Below are 17885 nucleotides of genomic sequence, written 5' to 3' on the forward strand. Positions count from 1 at the left end.
AGTTAAAGGTATGTTGCTGTTGGAGCTGTGAAATTCATGTCTTAAACAGCTTTAATTTTATAAATTCAGAACTGACCATTGTACATATACATGTCTCAAATTACAGTATGATTAATATAAATCATCTGCTTAATGTCTAACTGAATCTTGAGAAAATAAAGTTAAATGAAGCATTAACCCTATCTGACGGAAAATAAGGGGCATGCTTTAAGATAGACTGTTTTCAGTCTGCGATTACTAGTATTTATTCTTTTCATGACCTAGAGATGGTCTGTATTGGGGACCTGCCCACTGATGCAATTCAGTGTTTAATCAAAAGTAATCCAGATGAAAAATCTGAAATAAATTATTTAAAATGTTGTAAGATTATTTTTACCCTTGAGTTTGATGTAGGCATGTTTCTCAGGACATTCCATGTATTTATTATTCATATTTTGGCATTAATGTATGTATTTTAACCTATAGTAAATTGAAGAATGAGAAGAGCTGTTTTTTTAAAATGAATTCATTTTTTCACACTTTCCATTTAAGATATTAAAAAAATGTTCAGAGTCTTGTGAAACATATTCCTTAGGCAAATCAGCTGTGCTTTATGTGCTTTTTGTAACAAACCACTGAGAGCCATACAGCATGTACCTATGAATATTAGGAGAAGAAAATGACTATTCTGAACAACCTACAGTTGTATAATTTATATTTTCATTTAAATGGCCTTTCCTCATAGTTTTGAGGTCAGCTGTAAGTTTTTGATGTGATAAGTCAACGTCTTCTGAAGGACCACATAAATGTGAAGAAGTAAGAGGTGATTTAAATTTTAATTAGTTTAATATAACACTGCAATTTCACATCAGCATATGAGCTATGTTCACTTTTTTTCTTGTCTTGTTGACTGACTTAAACATATAGCCGTCTGTTGCCTTTTAGGCTTACAGTCCAAGCTGAATGTCCAATGCACTTGGAGGACTTTCCTATGGATGCTCATTCATGCCCATTGAAATTTGGTAGCTGTAAGTACATAACTAGAATTATAGCCTTTGGCTAATGAATATCTTGTGTGGTTCACATCACTTGGTTTCACAAGTTGTCATTGTCCAGGTTTATGTAGGCGTAGATGGTGATACTGTATTATGTATTTTTGTATGTGTTATTGAGATCTTCTTTTTCAGTATTTTATCATGTAATGCATTTGAAAAATTCCTAGAATCTGCTTTAAATAAGAATATTGTGGGGCTAATTTACCACTGCATTGTTCCAGTTTTATGCTAGAGTAGTTCTATTGATTTCAATAACACAGTGGTAAATCAAGACCTATGTGTATGGTACAAACATATAAATATTGTATTTATTCAAAGTAAACTAAAGCCTTCTAAACAAAGATACATACTCAAAAATGTATCTATGAAGTTTCTAAAGATTTTAACTGGCATAGTTTAGAATGCAGTGCATTTTCTCTCTTAATAGTATATGTTGTTTCATTCTTAGTGAAGGCTGCAGGAAATGACTTCTTGAGATTAAAGTTACAGTGTACATTTTGTAGTTTAATATGTGAGGCCTGATCCGGATCTCACTTACACCAGTTTTATACTAGCATAACTGCATAAACTTCAGTGGCATTACTCCTGTTATAAGTGAGATCAGAATCAGTCCCATGATTTATAGTACCTGGGGATTTTTAAGTATCATAAATATTTCTTCATATATATTTCCTTGGTTTCTTGCCTTTATTTTCTTTTAAGAGATAGTAGCAGATTCACTACTTGGCACAAAGAGAAGGGGATTTTTAGGGAGCTGCTTACTGCTATCTGATTCTCTGGCTGATTTCACACTGGCCATAGCCCAACAAAGTCCAGTGCAACCCTACATTGTACCAGGTGGTGACTGAAGGGGTAATTTTGTTCATAAGCTAGGCATTGTCAGAGCCCTGTACACTCTGACCATGCCTCTAATATGGGCCCATTCCCAGGAGTGTCTGGAGGAAAGACATAGGAATGGACACTAGGTCTGTGCCCTCTGGGATTGTCTTCATGCTGGGGGGAATCCCTGTTTGGAGAGAAATGGGTAGTTTCTGTTCCTTTTGCACTGACATAAAAGGGACCAGAGATTCTTGTCTGATTTTATTGAACTAGAAAATGTGCAAATGGGAATTGTGTATGGTGAAAACTGAGTAGGGTTGACTCTTACAAGCCTGCTTTGAATAAATATCAAATTTCTTTCTCATGGAAGTCAACTTTTGTTTTATATTCTAATTTAGCTGTGTGTTACCCAAACTACATAACACGACAATGTGATACCAGAAATGTTGCATAAAATAAGCAGGGGTCAGCTGATTCGGAGTGCCGGACTATAAAATTGTAGTGTAGACATTCAGGCTTAGGTTTAGGCTGGAGCCCAGGCTCTGAGACCCTTCCCTCTTGCAGGGTCTCAGAACCTGGGCTTCAGCCTAAGCCCAAATTTCTACACTACAATTTTATAGTCCTGCAGCCCAAGCCCTGCAAGCCTGAGTTAGCTGACCTGGGCTAGCCATGGCTGTGCCACAGGTCTTTTATTGCAATGTAAATATGCATCCTCTGTCTATCACTGGGAGGATCATCAACCAGCAAGACAGTAGCAATCTCTGCCATACCCAGAACAAAAGCCAAAGTGACAGAATCAGAGAAATCATAGGATAACAGATGATACCAGAATTGCCTTACTTGATCCTTCTCAATAACCTAACCTGAAATGAGAAGGTTAGGGATAAGGCTGTAATGATGATTTATCAGGCAAGAGACTTCCAGCCACATATTTGTAAGAAGCTGGCAACACACTGTTCTGCAAGGAAGTGTTAACAGTCTCTGCAAGTTTTGTTTCTGCTAGATTTTATTAGCCATGAGAGGTATGGCTGGTTGGATGAAGAAGCTCTTCCATGACCTCTATAGTTTTCTCAAATGAAAATGACTGAAACTCAACCAGGTGATATGTTGCATTTCTTTCTTCACTGGCACTGCAGCTACAGTAGAGGAGCTAAATTTACCTATCACTACCAGACTTTAAACATGATTTCTTCCATCAGTGCTTTAGCTTCCTCCCTTCATGCTCCATTTGCTTATTGAGGGTATTAGACTGGAAAAGTGTGTTCCTTGCTTTTACAAAATATACCTAAGGGACAGGATTATATTATTTTTAAAATTTTATTCCCTTTGGTGGTTTTATATGGATTACATAGACAGTTTTTCTGAATCCCTTCCCAGATGCTTCGTACAGCTTCTATTATTGCTATGTTGTAGAATCATAAAATCTAGGGCTGGAAGGGACCTCACAAGGTCTTCTAGTCAAGTACTCTGCATTTATGGCAGGATCAAGCATTATCTAGATGATCCCTGACAGGTGTTTCTCTAATTGCTCTTAAAAATTTCCAATGATGGAGATTCCACAACCTCCTTAGGCAATTTATTCCAGTGCTTTACTATCCTAACTGTTGGGAAGTTTTTCCTATTGTCCGATCTAAACCGCCATTGTAAATATGTTTCCCATCTCATGGCCTCTGTTCTGCACAAATCTTCCTCCTTTTGTTTTCTTTGTGCCATTCCATGCGGCACCCCATGCTTGAAACACTCTCCTACTTCTTGTGTAACCAACAGCCCAAGCCATCCCAGGCAGCAGGAGTTAAGCCGGTATCCTAACAGCACTTAGAAAAACACACACACTCTATATGACCTCTTCCACCTTTAAGGAGAGTTAGAAGTACTGAACATACTCAGTGCTTTTCTGTATCCCAGTCGTTAAAGATGCATTAATGCTGGCTGAGCCATAGTTTTAGTTCCTTCTATTTTTAGTTTATTTTGCCAGTGCTATTAGTTTTGCAATAAAATTCTTGTGGGAGGGTTGGGGCTCCTCTAAGTCCCCACCAGACCCCTATTCAAGTTGTTTATAATGTCCTTCCTAATGTTCGTGGCTCACAAGGGGTTCTCCAAATAAAAATGAACAAACAAAAGAGAGGTTGTTTTCTCTCTCTTTCCCTTCACAGAGAGGGGAATCAGAGGAAAAGAAAAGAAAGGCAAAGGTGATCTGTCTCTTAGGCAGTCTTTTGGGGTCACCCCTTTGGTGCATGGCTTATCAGCTGGTATAGTATCTTTAATTAAGGTCTGCATCCAGCTTCTCCTCTTGAGGTACCCTGCTTTTGAACTGGTCCATGCAGTTTCAGGGTCAGTGAGGCCTGCGAATTTCTCCCTCTTGGCTGATCTGTCTCTGTGGTCAGCAGTCACTGAGGTACCGCCATCTTCTTTCTGTTCAGAATCTCTTCCTGTGGCAGTTTTCCCGCTCCAGGCAGAATGAGCCTTACAGGTGCTCTTGGTTAGTGCTGAAATGAGCCCAGAAGAGCTAGTTAGTCTTCTCTCTACAGGAAAGAGGGTGGGCCCCTTCTTCTTAGAGTAGTGTCCCTGTGGGTGCTCCACTTCAGGTGTTGGTGCGTCCTCGTGTCCTTGATCGGAGATTTTGTCAGCAGTGCCTGTCCGGGTCGTGCATGTGCTGTTCCCGTCTCATGTCATCGTTGGCGCCCTTTTAGGCATGTGCACGACCTGACCCCCTCAGTTCCTTCTCAACTGTCCACGGTCCGAGATGGAGCCCTCAGCAGCTCTTCATAGCCCGCTTCGAAAATCGTTAATAGGTTATTTTTCCTCATTAAAGTTAGTTAGTTTACCTGTAGTTTAAAGTAGTTTACCTCAATCCTTCCCTTACAAAAAAAAAACAAACAAAAAAAAAACCTTCCCTCAGACTTACTCCATAGTTAATGGTTAATAGGAATACCATGCTAGGCTTTCCTGGCTTCAAACGGTGTACTTCATGCAGGGATGCTATGCTGGCTTCGGACGGGCACTTGGAGTGCATTAGATGCCTAGGTGAAGGGCATATTGTCCAAAAATTCGTCCACTGCAAGAACCTAAAAGCTAGAGCCAGGCGTGACAGGGATCTCCACCTGAAGCTAATACTTACAGGGAGTTTTCTGAGACCTGCCTCAGACCCTGGACAAGGTAACAGCTCTCCAGATAAGTCTTGAAAAAGGCACTCTACCCCACCTGCGATGGAGCAGAGTAAGAGAAAGAGGTCACTGGGAAAGGACAAAAGGAGTTGGTACCGAAGAGGCTTTAGGTTTCTCCTGTACACTGACTTCCGCAACAAGGAAGGACTCTCACTGCTCCACTAAAGAGCGAAGAGATAAAACAAAACCACTCCGATCTGATATGGCACCATCGAAAGTAATGGTCTGCAAAAGAGCGGTAACCGTCACAATATTGGCACTAAGACAGACCTCAGAGCCGATGAGCGGCATGGCACCGACACAAACCAAATCCATGACATCAGCACCAATTATACCTGCGGCGCCTTCGACACCAACAACCTCTGAGGCACCAATGGCGCCGACAACATCAACGGTACCAACAGCACCAACACAAACATCTGCACTGAGAATTGTCATGGAGCAGACTGTGGCACTGATCGTAACAACAGAACCGATGATGCCGGCCCCACAAAAGCATACCAAAAAGCACAGGCACCATGAGAAGGAGGAGGAATTCTTAGCATCCTCCCCACTATCATTACTATATGGGACCGACACCTCCCCAGTGCAGTTCAGTCAGGAGGACCCCATTTCCTGCATCTCCTTCTCCAGCGATGAGGACTTTGAAAGCAAACAGGCTACCTTTTCCCCTCAACAACCATCACCTAGGAGACCCTCAGCTAAACACCGTCCACATTCTGGACGTCCATCATACCCATGGTCTGGACCCCCATGGTTCGCTTCACCAGTTCTGGACAGGACACCTGGTCTGCTTATTCCACACCACATCAACCTCCCAGAGGTACAGGGAAAGGTCACCCTATCGACCTCCTCCAAATTGACCTGAAACAACTGGTCCTACACAAGAACAGGAGGACATTGCAGAGCAAGAGAGAACTCCATCAGCTCACAACTCATCTTCTTCACCAGATGAGGCCATAATTCCCCCACTTCCTATGACTGCAGACGATTTTAAGCAGTTTCAGGAGTTGTTTAAGAGGGTAGCTGATAGCTTGGAGATTCCACTCCAGGAGGTGGCAGCTTCACAACACAAACTACTGAGAATACTGCAGTCCTCAGCTTCTTCTAAAATCACCCTTCCCATGGACAATGCCCTGATGGAGCCTGCCAATCACATCTGGCAAATGCCCACCACTATCCTTCCTACTTGCAAAAGGGCTAATAAAAAGCATTATGTCCCTGCTAAAGATACCAAGTTCTTCTTCACTCATCCAGCTCCTAAGTCACTGGTTATAGAAGCTGCTAACCAGAGGAACAAACAACAACATAACAGATCAACACCACACGATAAAGAGGACAAAAGACTAGATTTACTTGGCAGGAAGGCTGACACCTCAGCTACACTACAATTGAGGGTAGCAAATTATGCTGCGTTGTTGTTAAATTATGATCACAACAATTGCGTGAAGATATCCCAATTTATTGATTGCATCCCTGAGGACAGAAAACAACAGTTTCCCTCATAAAACGAGGACAGTTGGTTGCAAGAACCATGTTGCAGGCTTCCCTTGACATTGTGGCCACAGCAGCAAGAACAGTGGCAACGGCAATCGTCATATGGCCGTGGCCTTCCTAAACAACTCCATGCAATGATTGAGGATCTTCCCTTTGATAAAGCAAAGCTCTTCACAGATAAGACCGATGATGTTATGCATATCATGCACGCTTGGAATCTACACACCTGCAACAAGAAAGAGAGCCTTTAGGTACCAACTGTATAACTCTAGGTATCAACATTACCAGCAAAACAGACAGTATGAGCAACCACGCTCCAGACAAAGGCCACAGCGCTGCTGGAAGACAAACCAACAGCCATTGACATCTCAGGAAGCCCCTCCTAAACAACAATTTTGAGAATTTGGTTGAGGGTCTGCACGACCACCCTATTTGCCACAGCCAGAGCCCATAACATCCACCATCTTGATTAAACAGCGCCTACGCCCCTTTTACCATTACTGGGCGAGCATAACAACAAACAAATGGCTACTAGAAATTATCCGCTCCGGGTATACTATCCCTTTTACCTCCATGCCCACAATCCAAACCCCCTTCCCCGTCCCTCTTCAGGGACCCATCTCACGAGCACCTTCTGCAACAGGAGGTAGAACATTTACTCCAAATAGGTTCCATAGAATATGTCCCCTACCAACACAGAGACAGAGGCTTCTATTCCCATTATTTCTTCACTCAAAAAAAACCCGGAGATTGGAAACCCATTTTGGACTTAAGAAAACTGAACAAGTTCATAAGGATACAGAAATTCAGGATGGTTACTCTGGCTACTATATTACCAGTGCTGGAAAAGGGGGATTGGTTTGCAGCCCTTGACCTTCAGGATGCATATTTCCACATTACCATTCACCCAGATTCCTAAGATTCACACTAGGCAACAACCACTATCAATATGCAGTGTTACCCTTCAGCCTTTGTACTGCTCCAAGAGTCTTCTCCAAGATACTTGCTGTCGTAGCTGCCTATCTTTGCAGCATAGGGATTACTATATTCCCCTGTCTGGATGATTGCCTGATAAGGGCACGTATGTACATGGGGGCGATTCAAGCAATCCGCACGACAAGGGCATTATTTCGTACTCCAGGGCTGATGATCAACTACAGAAAATATATCCTACAGCCTATGCAACAACTAGAGGCACGCACATAGATTCTCTTACTGCCAGGGCGTTCCTCCCAAAAACCAGATTCAACACCATCGTGAACTTGGAATCTATAATAGAAAACAGCCTGACCTTGAACGTATGCACATGCCTCCAAATGCTGGGACACATGGCAACCACCACATTTGTAATACAACTTGCATGATTGCACATGAGAACCCTCTAAATGTGTCTCGCCTCAATTTACAAGCCACACAGGCAATCATTCTACAAAAATGTCGTGATGCCAAAAAATATCAAGCAATTGTTAAAATGGTGGACACAGCTCAGCTACCTTCTATCACGGATTCCATTCGTAAGGAAACACCCTCCATCATGATCACTGCGGACGCATCACTAATCGGATGGGAAGTGCACCTACAAGAACAAACCGTTCAAGGAAAATGGTCAATATAGAAAGCAAATTGCATATGAATATGCTGGAGTTATGTGCCATTCTCAATGCCTGTCGACATTTCCTACCTCTCATAGCAGGGAAAACCGTAAAAAACATGGCGGACAATATGGCATGTATGTTCTACATCAATTGGCAAGGAGGGGAAAGATCCAACTCCCTATGTTCAGAAGCCATAAAGCTATGGAACTAGTGCATAGGCCACAATATCCACATATCAGTGGCATACTTACCTAGTATTCACAACACCACTGCAGAAAATTTGAGCAGACAATTCAGCAACAATCATGAGTGGGAATTGCACAATGAAGTCCTGGAAAACATATTCTGACAATAGGGTTACCCCACGATTGATCTGTTTGCAACAACAATGAACGGCAAGAGCCGTTACTTCTGCTCAAAAGCGGGTGTGGGCAGAAGATGAATGGGAGATGCACTCCTCATCAATTGGAATACAGGTCTCCGTTATACATTCCCATGATATCCAAAGCCATACACAAAATACACAAAGGCAAAGTGAAGGTGTTAATGATACCACCAGCATGGCCCAAATAAACATGGTTTACTTACCTGACACAAATGTTGATTCACACGCCAATCTCTCCCACTATTCAAGAATTTCCTCTCCCAGGACAAGGGACCCATCCACATCTGAAGAAGTTACATCTAACAGCACGGTTCTTAACTGGTTCTGACAAACAGAACTACAATGCTCAGAATCAATGAGGCATATTTTACTGAATAGCACACAAAGACTATCAAAGTGGGTTTCCAGCTGCATCTGCATATCCTACACACAGTCAGGGATAACACCACCCCAAATGGTCAGGACACATTCGACTAGATTAATATCTACATTTGCAGCCTTCTTGCATAACTTGCCAATCACAGAAATATGCAAAGCAGCTACTTGGTTTTGACCAACACTTTCATAAAACATTATGCCATCGATCAGGCAACAAGACATGCTGCAGCAATCGGACTTTCAGTACTCTCATCCATTCAACCTAACAACCCTCGCTGGGATTATTTAGCTGAGGTTAGTCCTGCTCTGAGCAGGGTGTTGGACTAGATGACCTCCTGAGGTCCCTTCCAACTCTGTGATTCTATGAACTCCGAAGTTCCCTCTGCCAGTTGAGGGCACTGGTCGAGAGTCACCTGGAGTGGAGCACTACTCGAAGAAGAAAAGTGGGTTACTCACTTTGTGCAGTAACTGACATTCTTCGAGATGTGTGTTCCTGTGCGTGCTCCACTTCCCACCCTCCTCCCCTCTACTTCACTGTGCTCCTTCGGTAGAGAAGGAACAGAGGGGATCAGGTCACGTGCGTGCCAAAAAGGGCACCAATGGCACTGGGGGATGGGGACGGCGCATGCATGACCTGGCCAGGCACTTCTGACAAAATCTCCAAGCGAGGACATGCCAACACCTGGAGTGGAGCACCCACAGAGACACACATCTCGGAGAATGTCAGTTACTGCACAAGGGAGTAACCCTCTTTTCACTGTGCTTCTTGGCAAAGTGGGTATTTTCCCTTTCGCTGTCCTCTGGAATGTATTGCGTGAGCAGCCCCAATAGCCTCAGTGTGTCTTGCCTCGGTCAAGTTAAGGAGTGGAATTTAAAGGAGGAAAAACAAGCCCAGGGACAGCAGGGCACAGTGACTCTTATAGCAATGTTCGGCAGACCCATCCATATTTAGACACGAACATCAAATGAACAGGAAAAGCTTGTAGCTCATTTCATACAAAATACATTTCCAGAAAGCTAACCTGTCCAACACATAACCAGTCACTGACACAGGCACCTACTCTGTTTGAGATTTTAGGGCACATTTAACAAGTAAGCTCCAATGAATATTTTAACAGTTTAGAAATAGATTTTGCTTGTAACCCAACAACAATAATATTTAGCTCAATGAACATTCACAATACATATTTCTGTGGTACATATATATGGTGAGGCTTGAATACTTACATATTCTCAGGACAAAATAACATTTAAATTGCTTATCAGTTTTAGGCGATGACAATTTTAGGCAGATAATTAAGTAGTTCTTCTAATTATTTATGCCCTGAAGTTGCCATGGACACTTTTTGTTCTAAAATGCTGACAAAATACTTTCTTAATATTTCCCATAGATGCATACACAACTTCAGAAGTGACCTACATTTGGACTTACAATGCATCTGATTCAGTACAGGTTGCTCCAGATGGCTCTAGATTGAATCAGTATGATTTGCTAGGCCAAACAATTGGAAAGGAGACCGTTAAATCGAGTACAGGTTAGTAAAATGCATTAGAAGAAAAGGACGGTTGCTTTATAATAGTGAGTGTTAGCGGCTGGTGGTATTATGTCACTAGGTTGCCAAAACTAGTATTGGCAGTAATACATTTAATGCATCTGAGCAGCCTGGAGGAACAATTTACTACTGCCTTGAAGCTTAATGAAATAGCAGGTGGCAGTGAAGGTGAAAATGCTCCCTATTGCTGTTTCAGCAGGGCTCTTTGTGAAACCTAATATTGTACCACCTAGACCACCTGTGATTTGATTTGTTTCCTCCTGGATCATGGATTATTAAAATATCCTATTGGTATGTCCTACAGGCTCATATATGCAGTGGACCCTTGCATCTGCATAAAGCCCTGTTGACTTCAGAGGGGCTTTGTGCAGCCACCGGTGTCTACCCATGCATATGAACTTGCGAGATTGAAGCCTAAGGTCTTTGTCCTGGCATGCAGTTTTTCCTTGTAAATATAAAAATTCACTTCTAGAATGTATTGTGCAAGACAAATATTAGATCCAAGCTTGCTCTCATTGAAGAGCACGACTAACCTTTCCTTGAGGTCAGTTATTGCAGGATCCAGTCCATGGAGTCATAGTCAGTTCAGTAGGATTTTTCTGCCTTTAATTACCAGGAAAGTGAATTATCTGTAGATGCTAACAGTTAATTTTATAGGGTTTTGTGTTTGTTTCTCTTTCATGCACTAGGTGAATATACAGTAATGACAGCTCATTTTCACTTGAAGAGAAAAATTGGTTATTTTGTGATTCAGACTTACCTCCCCTGCATCATGACAGTCATTCTCTCCCAAGTGTCGTTCTGGCTGAACAGAGAATCTGTACCTGCAAGGACAGTCTTTGGTGAGTATTCTGAGGAACGCATGGCGTGTGCATTAGGCAACATCTGCAGCAGTCAGTAAGCATTTCTGATACCAGCTGAAGCCCACTTTGTTCTTTTTATAGGATGGCTTGCCCTGTACGGGCTGGAGGGTCTGGGGCTAGCCAACCCTGATTACTGAAAGAGGTACACCTGAGAGGAGTCAGATGATTCCCTGATAAAGAGCAACTAGAAGAGGGAAGTATGCATGCATGCTTAGGGAGAGCAGAGACTTTTAGGAGCGACCAGAGTCCTGGGATTTGGAACTAAGACTCCAGCTAGGAAGGGCTGGGAATGCCCTACTGAGGCCGGGGAGACCCTGAGCAAGCATTTCTTTGTTGGACTTTGTTTTATTTTGAGATTAATTTCTGTACATAAACCTAGATCCCAAAGAGGATTATTTTGTCTACAGGAGAAATCTGTGAAGTCTGTGTAAGGGGCCCTGAAGAGGAGAAAGCAGAGGCGTGGTTCCACAGAGTGACCTCTGGCCATGAGGGGTGCTCAGGAGGCAGAGGGACTTGTTGCAAGACCCCTTCTGATTCAAGTTCATTATAGGGCTGTTGTTTTAATCCATAGAACCGTCAGGTGCAGGTCACAGATCTTCTGACAGTCTTGAGGTTTTTCAGGATAATTAGCATATGCAAGTGGCATGCAGATATTTCCTTGACCCTTTTTTTTTAAAAAAGGGAACGGTTTGCCTATGAAGTACTAAGGCTCTAATCTTGAATATTTTTAAGTTAAATGTTGAATTTATATTTAGGTTTTGCTCTGAAATATTTCATCTATACTATCAACAACTGTATTTTGACAGGTGTATGTTTATGTATACGTCTAACTCCATTGATAAACTAAGCAGAATGAAAGTCCCACACCATTTCAAAATATTGCAGTGTGCAAACCTCAGTTCCTTTTTTAGTGAACCTGTGCTTCTGGGCTAACTCCTGCTCCCTTAGCCAAACCAGACTATATGATGCAAGGAAGAAGGTAGTGAATGGTTTCAGCAGCTGAGATCAAAGTGTTCTGTCTATCTAATACACTTACATGCCCCTTGTTATGTAGTATCTAAGTGCCGCACAATATTTAATGTATTTATCTGCATTCCTGTGAGATTTCAAATTTTACAGATAGGGAACTGAGGCACAGACAAACTATGTGACTTAGAATCATAGAAATGGGGGGCTGAAAGGGATCTTGAGGTCATCTAGTCCAGCCCCCCGTGCTGAGGCAAGACTGAGTATACCTAGACCAGCCCTGACTGGTGTTATCTAACCTGTTCTTAAAAAACTTCCAGTGATGAGGATTCCATTATCTGCCTTGGAAGCTTATTCCAGTACTTAGATATTCTTATAGTTAGAAAGGTTTTCCTACTGTCTGACCTAAATCTTCCTTGCTTCAGTGGACATGGAGAACAGTTGATCACGATCCTCTTTATAACAGACCTTAACGTATTTGAAGACTGCTATCAGGTCCCCCGCTTAGTCTTTTTTTTCTCAAGACTAAACATATCCAGTTTTTTAACCTTTCCTCAGAGGTCAGGTTTTCTAAATCTTTTATCATTTTTGTTGCTCTCCTCTGGACTCTCTCCAAATTGTTCCTAAAGTGTGGCACCACAACTGTACTCCAGCTGAAGCCTCACCAGTGCCAAGTAGAGATAGTGACCTCCTGGTATAACATATGACACTCCTGTTAATACGCCTCAGAATATTAGCAGTTTTCACAACTGCATCCCATTCATGTTCAATTTTCCACTATGACACCCAGATCTTTTTAAGCGGTTCTACTGCCTAGTGAGTTATTCCCCATTTTGTAATTCCTTCATAAGTTAAGTACTTTCCACCTGTCTTTATTGAATTTCATCTTGCTGATTTCACTCCAATTCATCAAGATTGTTTCAATTCTAATCCTGTCTTCCAAAGTGCTAGCACTCCTTCCCAACTAGATATCATCCACAAATTTTATAAGCATACTCTCCACTCCATTATTCAAGGTCATTAATGAAAATATTAAATTGCACCAAACCGAAGGGAGACCTTGTGAGACCCCGCTAGATGTGTCCCACCAGTTTGATAGCGAACCATTGATAATCTTTGAGTATAGTTCTTCAACCATTTGTGCATCCACATTATAGTAGTTTTATCTAGACCACATATAAAAATGTCAAGTGGGGCTATGTCAAAAACCTTACTAAAATCAAGATATGTCACACCTACAATTCCCTCCCTCCCCCCATCCACGAGGTCAGTAATCTTGTCAAAGAAGGGAATTAGGTTGGTTTGACATGATTTGTTTTTGACAAATTCATGTTGGCTATTCCTTATAACCCTGTTATACTCTAGATGCTAACAAATTAATTGTTTAATATTTTGTTGCATTATTTTTCCAGGTATCAAAGTTAGACTGATTGATTTATAATTCCTTGAGTCCTCTTGTTCCCCATTTTAAAGATAGGTACTATGTTTGCCCTTCTCCAGTCCTCTGACACCTTACCCATCCAACATGAGTTCTTGAAGATGATCAATCACTAATGTGTCTGAGATGGCTTCATCTAGTTCCTTAAGTACCCTAGGTTGAAATATATTCAGATCTCCATTTATGTCCTGTTCATGTGATTTAGTACTAAAGTGTGTTCATGAGTAAAAGGGAAAACATTATTACCCTTTGAAAATAAGACCACTTATTTAGGTGTCTAATATGGAGCTAGGTGCCTACATTTGAAAATCTTAGTCAAGGTATTTTATATTTATGTATGAATATTTATGTTTTGCTAACCCATAGATTAATCTACTATGTTTATATTAATATTTTATACTAACCTAGCTAATCACTAGATGTCAAGAACAAATCTCAAAATCAGCATAATAAACTTGAAAAGAGTTGGAAAAGTAGCATGATTGGCACTGATAACACAAATAAGAATTTTTAACACTGCCATCATGTCTGTCCTCATATATAGAGCTGAGTCATAGAAACTGATGCTATCACCTTATTCCAAAGTAAATGCCTGTGGAAGATCTTCAGAGTCCATTGGAAAGAGTTTCTTGCAACATCAGAAATTCTAGGTAGAACAAACCAACCGAAAGCATCAAACATGGTATGAGGATGATGATGGAGATATTTCAGACCCGCTTTAAGAATGCCACTAACACAGCTTTCACATCAGGTGATAATGTGAACATCACCTGGGAAGAGAAAAAGGGGGCAACCTAGAAAAACATTATGCAGAACTCTAGAGAAAGAAGCCGAATCCATCCAACGCTCAAAAGCCTGAATAGACACTAGCATATGACCAGAATAAATGGCAGAAACTGGTGGATGCTCTTTGCACCAGCAGGTGTAGAAAGATTAAGAGAAGAAATCAGTAGATTTACCTTTATTTATCAGCTAACATTTCTACTGCCTTTTAAGGAAAAATAGTGTAATACGTTAGTATTATAGCAAACTGGGAGTAGGCCTCTGAATAAGGAAATGGGATTTAACAATTTTCTAATATGTTCAGTGTGGTTTTAGACTTGATCGTTCCACTGTTGACCAGATCTTTACCTTGAGACACCTTTTTTGAGAAGATTGTTGAATTTAATAGGTCATGCTCAGCGCTTTTTATACATTTCCATCAGGACTTTGATTCAGTGCATCAAGCAAGTTTGTAGAATCTACTGAGATCATTTGTCCCTGGGAAAGATACTGTCATTGATATAAGAGCTCTATAATGAAGCAGAAAGCTGTGTTAGAATCAATGACAGATAAATGGCATGGTTTCCTATATCTATAGGAATTTGGCAAGGCTGCATTCTGTCACCATTATTTTTCCATATAGGTATTGATTGGTTAAAGGCTGTTTTTGTAGTGTTGAGCTGAGCATCATTTTGCTGTAAGATCTTGAATACACCAATGATGTTGTCTTGTTGGCTCAGTTCGGTGAATCGCTGCAGTTAATGGCTGATCTGGTCAGGCAAGAAGCAGCCCACATTGGTCTGATTACTAATCTGGATAAAACAAAATCTCTAGACATTGCCATCAAGCAGCCTCCAGCTCCAGATTATAACCAGCTCAGTAATAACCTGGCAGGACTGGAAATCAAGCAGGTGGTATCATCATGCATTGAGTTATCTGGGCAGCATCATAAACAGTGCTGAAGAATGCTCAGACGATATAACAACTACATAGCAGCAGCTGCTCCCACTTTTCAGGCCCTACAGTAGTTTCTATGGCTGCTATGTGGGTGCCAAAACTTTAGTGGTGCAATAAGAACATAAACTGGTTATAGAGTCAGACCACCTTAAAGATTTAGCCAGAGATTGTTACGGGTAATGCTCGATCTCCAAGGAGTCCATGTCCCTTTGGGATTTGTCATGATGATTATGATAATGATCATACTAAGATGTTCCTCCATGGAAACTATAAGGAACAAAAGTTAAAGTTGAGGGGGAGGTGTAATTCACATAGAGCAATTGTTAGGGGGACACATTTATGTAAAGAAGCAAGGATTTTGTGAAAATTATTTGCAAAGCCTTTTGCAGGTTGAAAGAGAAAATAAAACAAGAACTTACTCAGGTGGTTGGTTACCAACTGGAGGTGTATTGATGTTATTTTCAGAGAAGCTTCTTCTGTCTAATGTAATAATGTTAAAATGGGACTCATTAAACTAAAAATAATTCAAGTTTAAGGACAAAACTTTCATATGAGATGTAAAATCAAAAGATTTGTTGATAGACTCTTTTCACAAGAACAAGGGCACAAACCCTGGTGATGTGATCATATTCCAGATTTTGTATTTACAGTCTAGCTACCCACATTCTCATACATTTTTCAGTTGGATACTCTATTTTTTATTTTCCTATACTGAAATGTAGTGTTGCTGTGCACTATTAAGTAGTTGATATAATTTGCCCCAAAGATGGCTGTCAATTTTGGGCACATCCTGAAAGCTTAGCCATCTATCTTGGAATCCAAAATATGACAGATTTCATTTTGTGGGTGGGTGGGTGGGTTGGCTGGTTGGTTGGTTGGTTAGGTTGGTAGGTGCCAGTGAAAGGTGTTAGATTAACAGTCTGAAGACTGATGTCCCCTGTGCACAGAACAAGCCTCAGTTCCAAAGTGTCAATACAAATACCCACTGCTGTCAATGGACCTACACCAACTTTGAATGGTTAAATCTATAGTGTGAGAGGCTAGTTAAATTTCTGTTCATTCATTGCTGGCACATCATGGTGATTTTTGAGAACGCCAGTTGTGGTGGTGGTTTTGGTGATGCGGGCACTTACGTACTGGCAATAAGGAAAGGTTGATCTCCTTCAGGGACGGCACCTGCATCTTCACCAGCAGCAGCGCTGAAGTTTAAGGGTGGCAACCATGCCACTCTTTGTGCTGAGAGGGGTGACTATGGGGGCTAAGGCAAATTTGGGTGTGGTATAACCCCCAACAACTCCGCACAGCACTTCCCCTGATCCCCTTCAGAGAAGGAAAAGTGAGGAGCATCAAAAGGAAGTTGCATATAATGTTTTTACACTTCAGTAACTGTTGTTTACTGCAGCAGTTGCACACATGTCCAGTGTATTGGGGCATTGGGGAGTATTCATATTTGTACTAGAAATTAAACTCTGTAAAATGAGTTGAAATTAAACAGAGTAAAATGAGAAATTAAACTCTGTAAAATGAGTTGAAATTAAACAGAGTAAAATGAGAAATTAAACTCTGTGAGTTGATATTGAATTCTAGGACACTGTTGGTCCTTCTCTTGTATGCTGAATAGAAGCAGGAAGATAGGCCATCCGGACTATCATTTTGGGACTCTACAGATGGCCTGGGACCATTTGAAGCTCATTTTTATGCATCACTAGTCATTTTTATTTTTATTTGATTTTTGATTTGGAGCTACATTTGTTAGTTCGTGCATGAAATGCTAAGAGATAGATAGGTTTCAGACTTAATACAGGGCTTCTCATATTTTTTACAGGGTGGAATATTTTTTAATAACAAAAACGAGTGTCCTGTAGCACCTTAAAGACTAACAAATTTCTGCAGGCATAATCTTTCGTGGGCAGCTGCAGCCCATGAAAGCTTATGCCTGCAGAAATTTGTTAGTCTTTAAGGTGATACAGGACTCTCGTTGTTTTTGCTGTATACAGACTAACACAGCTGCCTCTCTGGAACTTTTTAATAGCAAGATTTTCTCATAGACCATCTCCCGACCTATATGCAGCATTGCAAACCATATCCCACTCCCAGTTGCAATCATATAATATCCCTGTTGCAGCTACACTTCTTTCAAAGAATCACTGCCCAAGTGCAGGAATGGGTAGAGGATGGGGTTGTTGTACAAGTATAAAGAAGGGAAGTATTTCTCCTGGAGACTCTTTATTACTGGTGGTGAGGCGCAAGAAGGAAAGACACCAGCTTGACTTTCAGATCACAGATTGAGTTTGCAGGGCTGACAGTTAGAAAAGACATCTTTATATTTATAAACTAAGTACGTTTGACATAGAAATCATTGAAACATTAAACATGAAATACCACTATGTCATTTTTATAGACTAGAACCATATTTTAAACAGTAAAATGAGGAAATGCCAACTTTAGGTTTTTGTGGAATACTGTTTGTGGCC

The 17885-nt window shown here is 41.1% G+C and overlaps 1 protein-coding gene across 1 annotated transcript in view; it reads left to right on the plus strand.

Annotated features, from left to right (window-relative positions):
- The window catches only part of GABRA2 (gamma-aminobutyric acid type A receptor subunit alpha2), an 83156-nt gene that overhangs the window by 52919 nt on the left and 12352 nt on the right, over positions 1-17885 (plus strand). The window contains exons 6-8 of the mRNA XM_067531179.1: positions 925-1007; positions 10264-10407; positions 11115-11267. Coding sequence (XP_067387280.1) covers positions 925-1007; positions 10264-10407; positions 11115-11267 — 380 coding nt within the window. The remainder of the gene's footprint in view (positions 1-924; positions 1008-10263; positions 10408-11114; positions 11268-17885) is intronic.

The sequence above is a fragment of the Emydura macquarii genome, unplaced genomic scaffold, assembly GCF_026122565.2.
Source record: "Emydura macquarii macquarii isolate MOO-44397 ecotype Brisbane River unplaced genomic scaffold, CSIRO-AGI_Emac_v2 contig_3128, whole genome shotgun sequence".
Taxonomy (NCBI): Eukaryota; Metazoa; Chordata; order Testudines; family Chelidae; genus Emydura; species Emydura macquarii.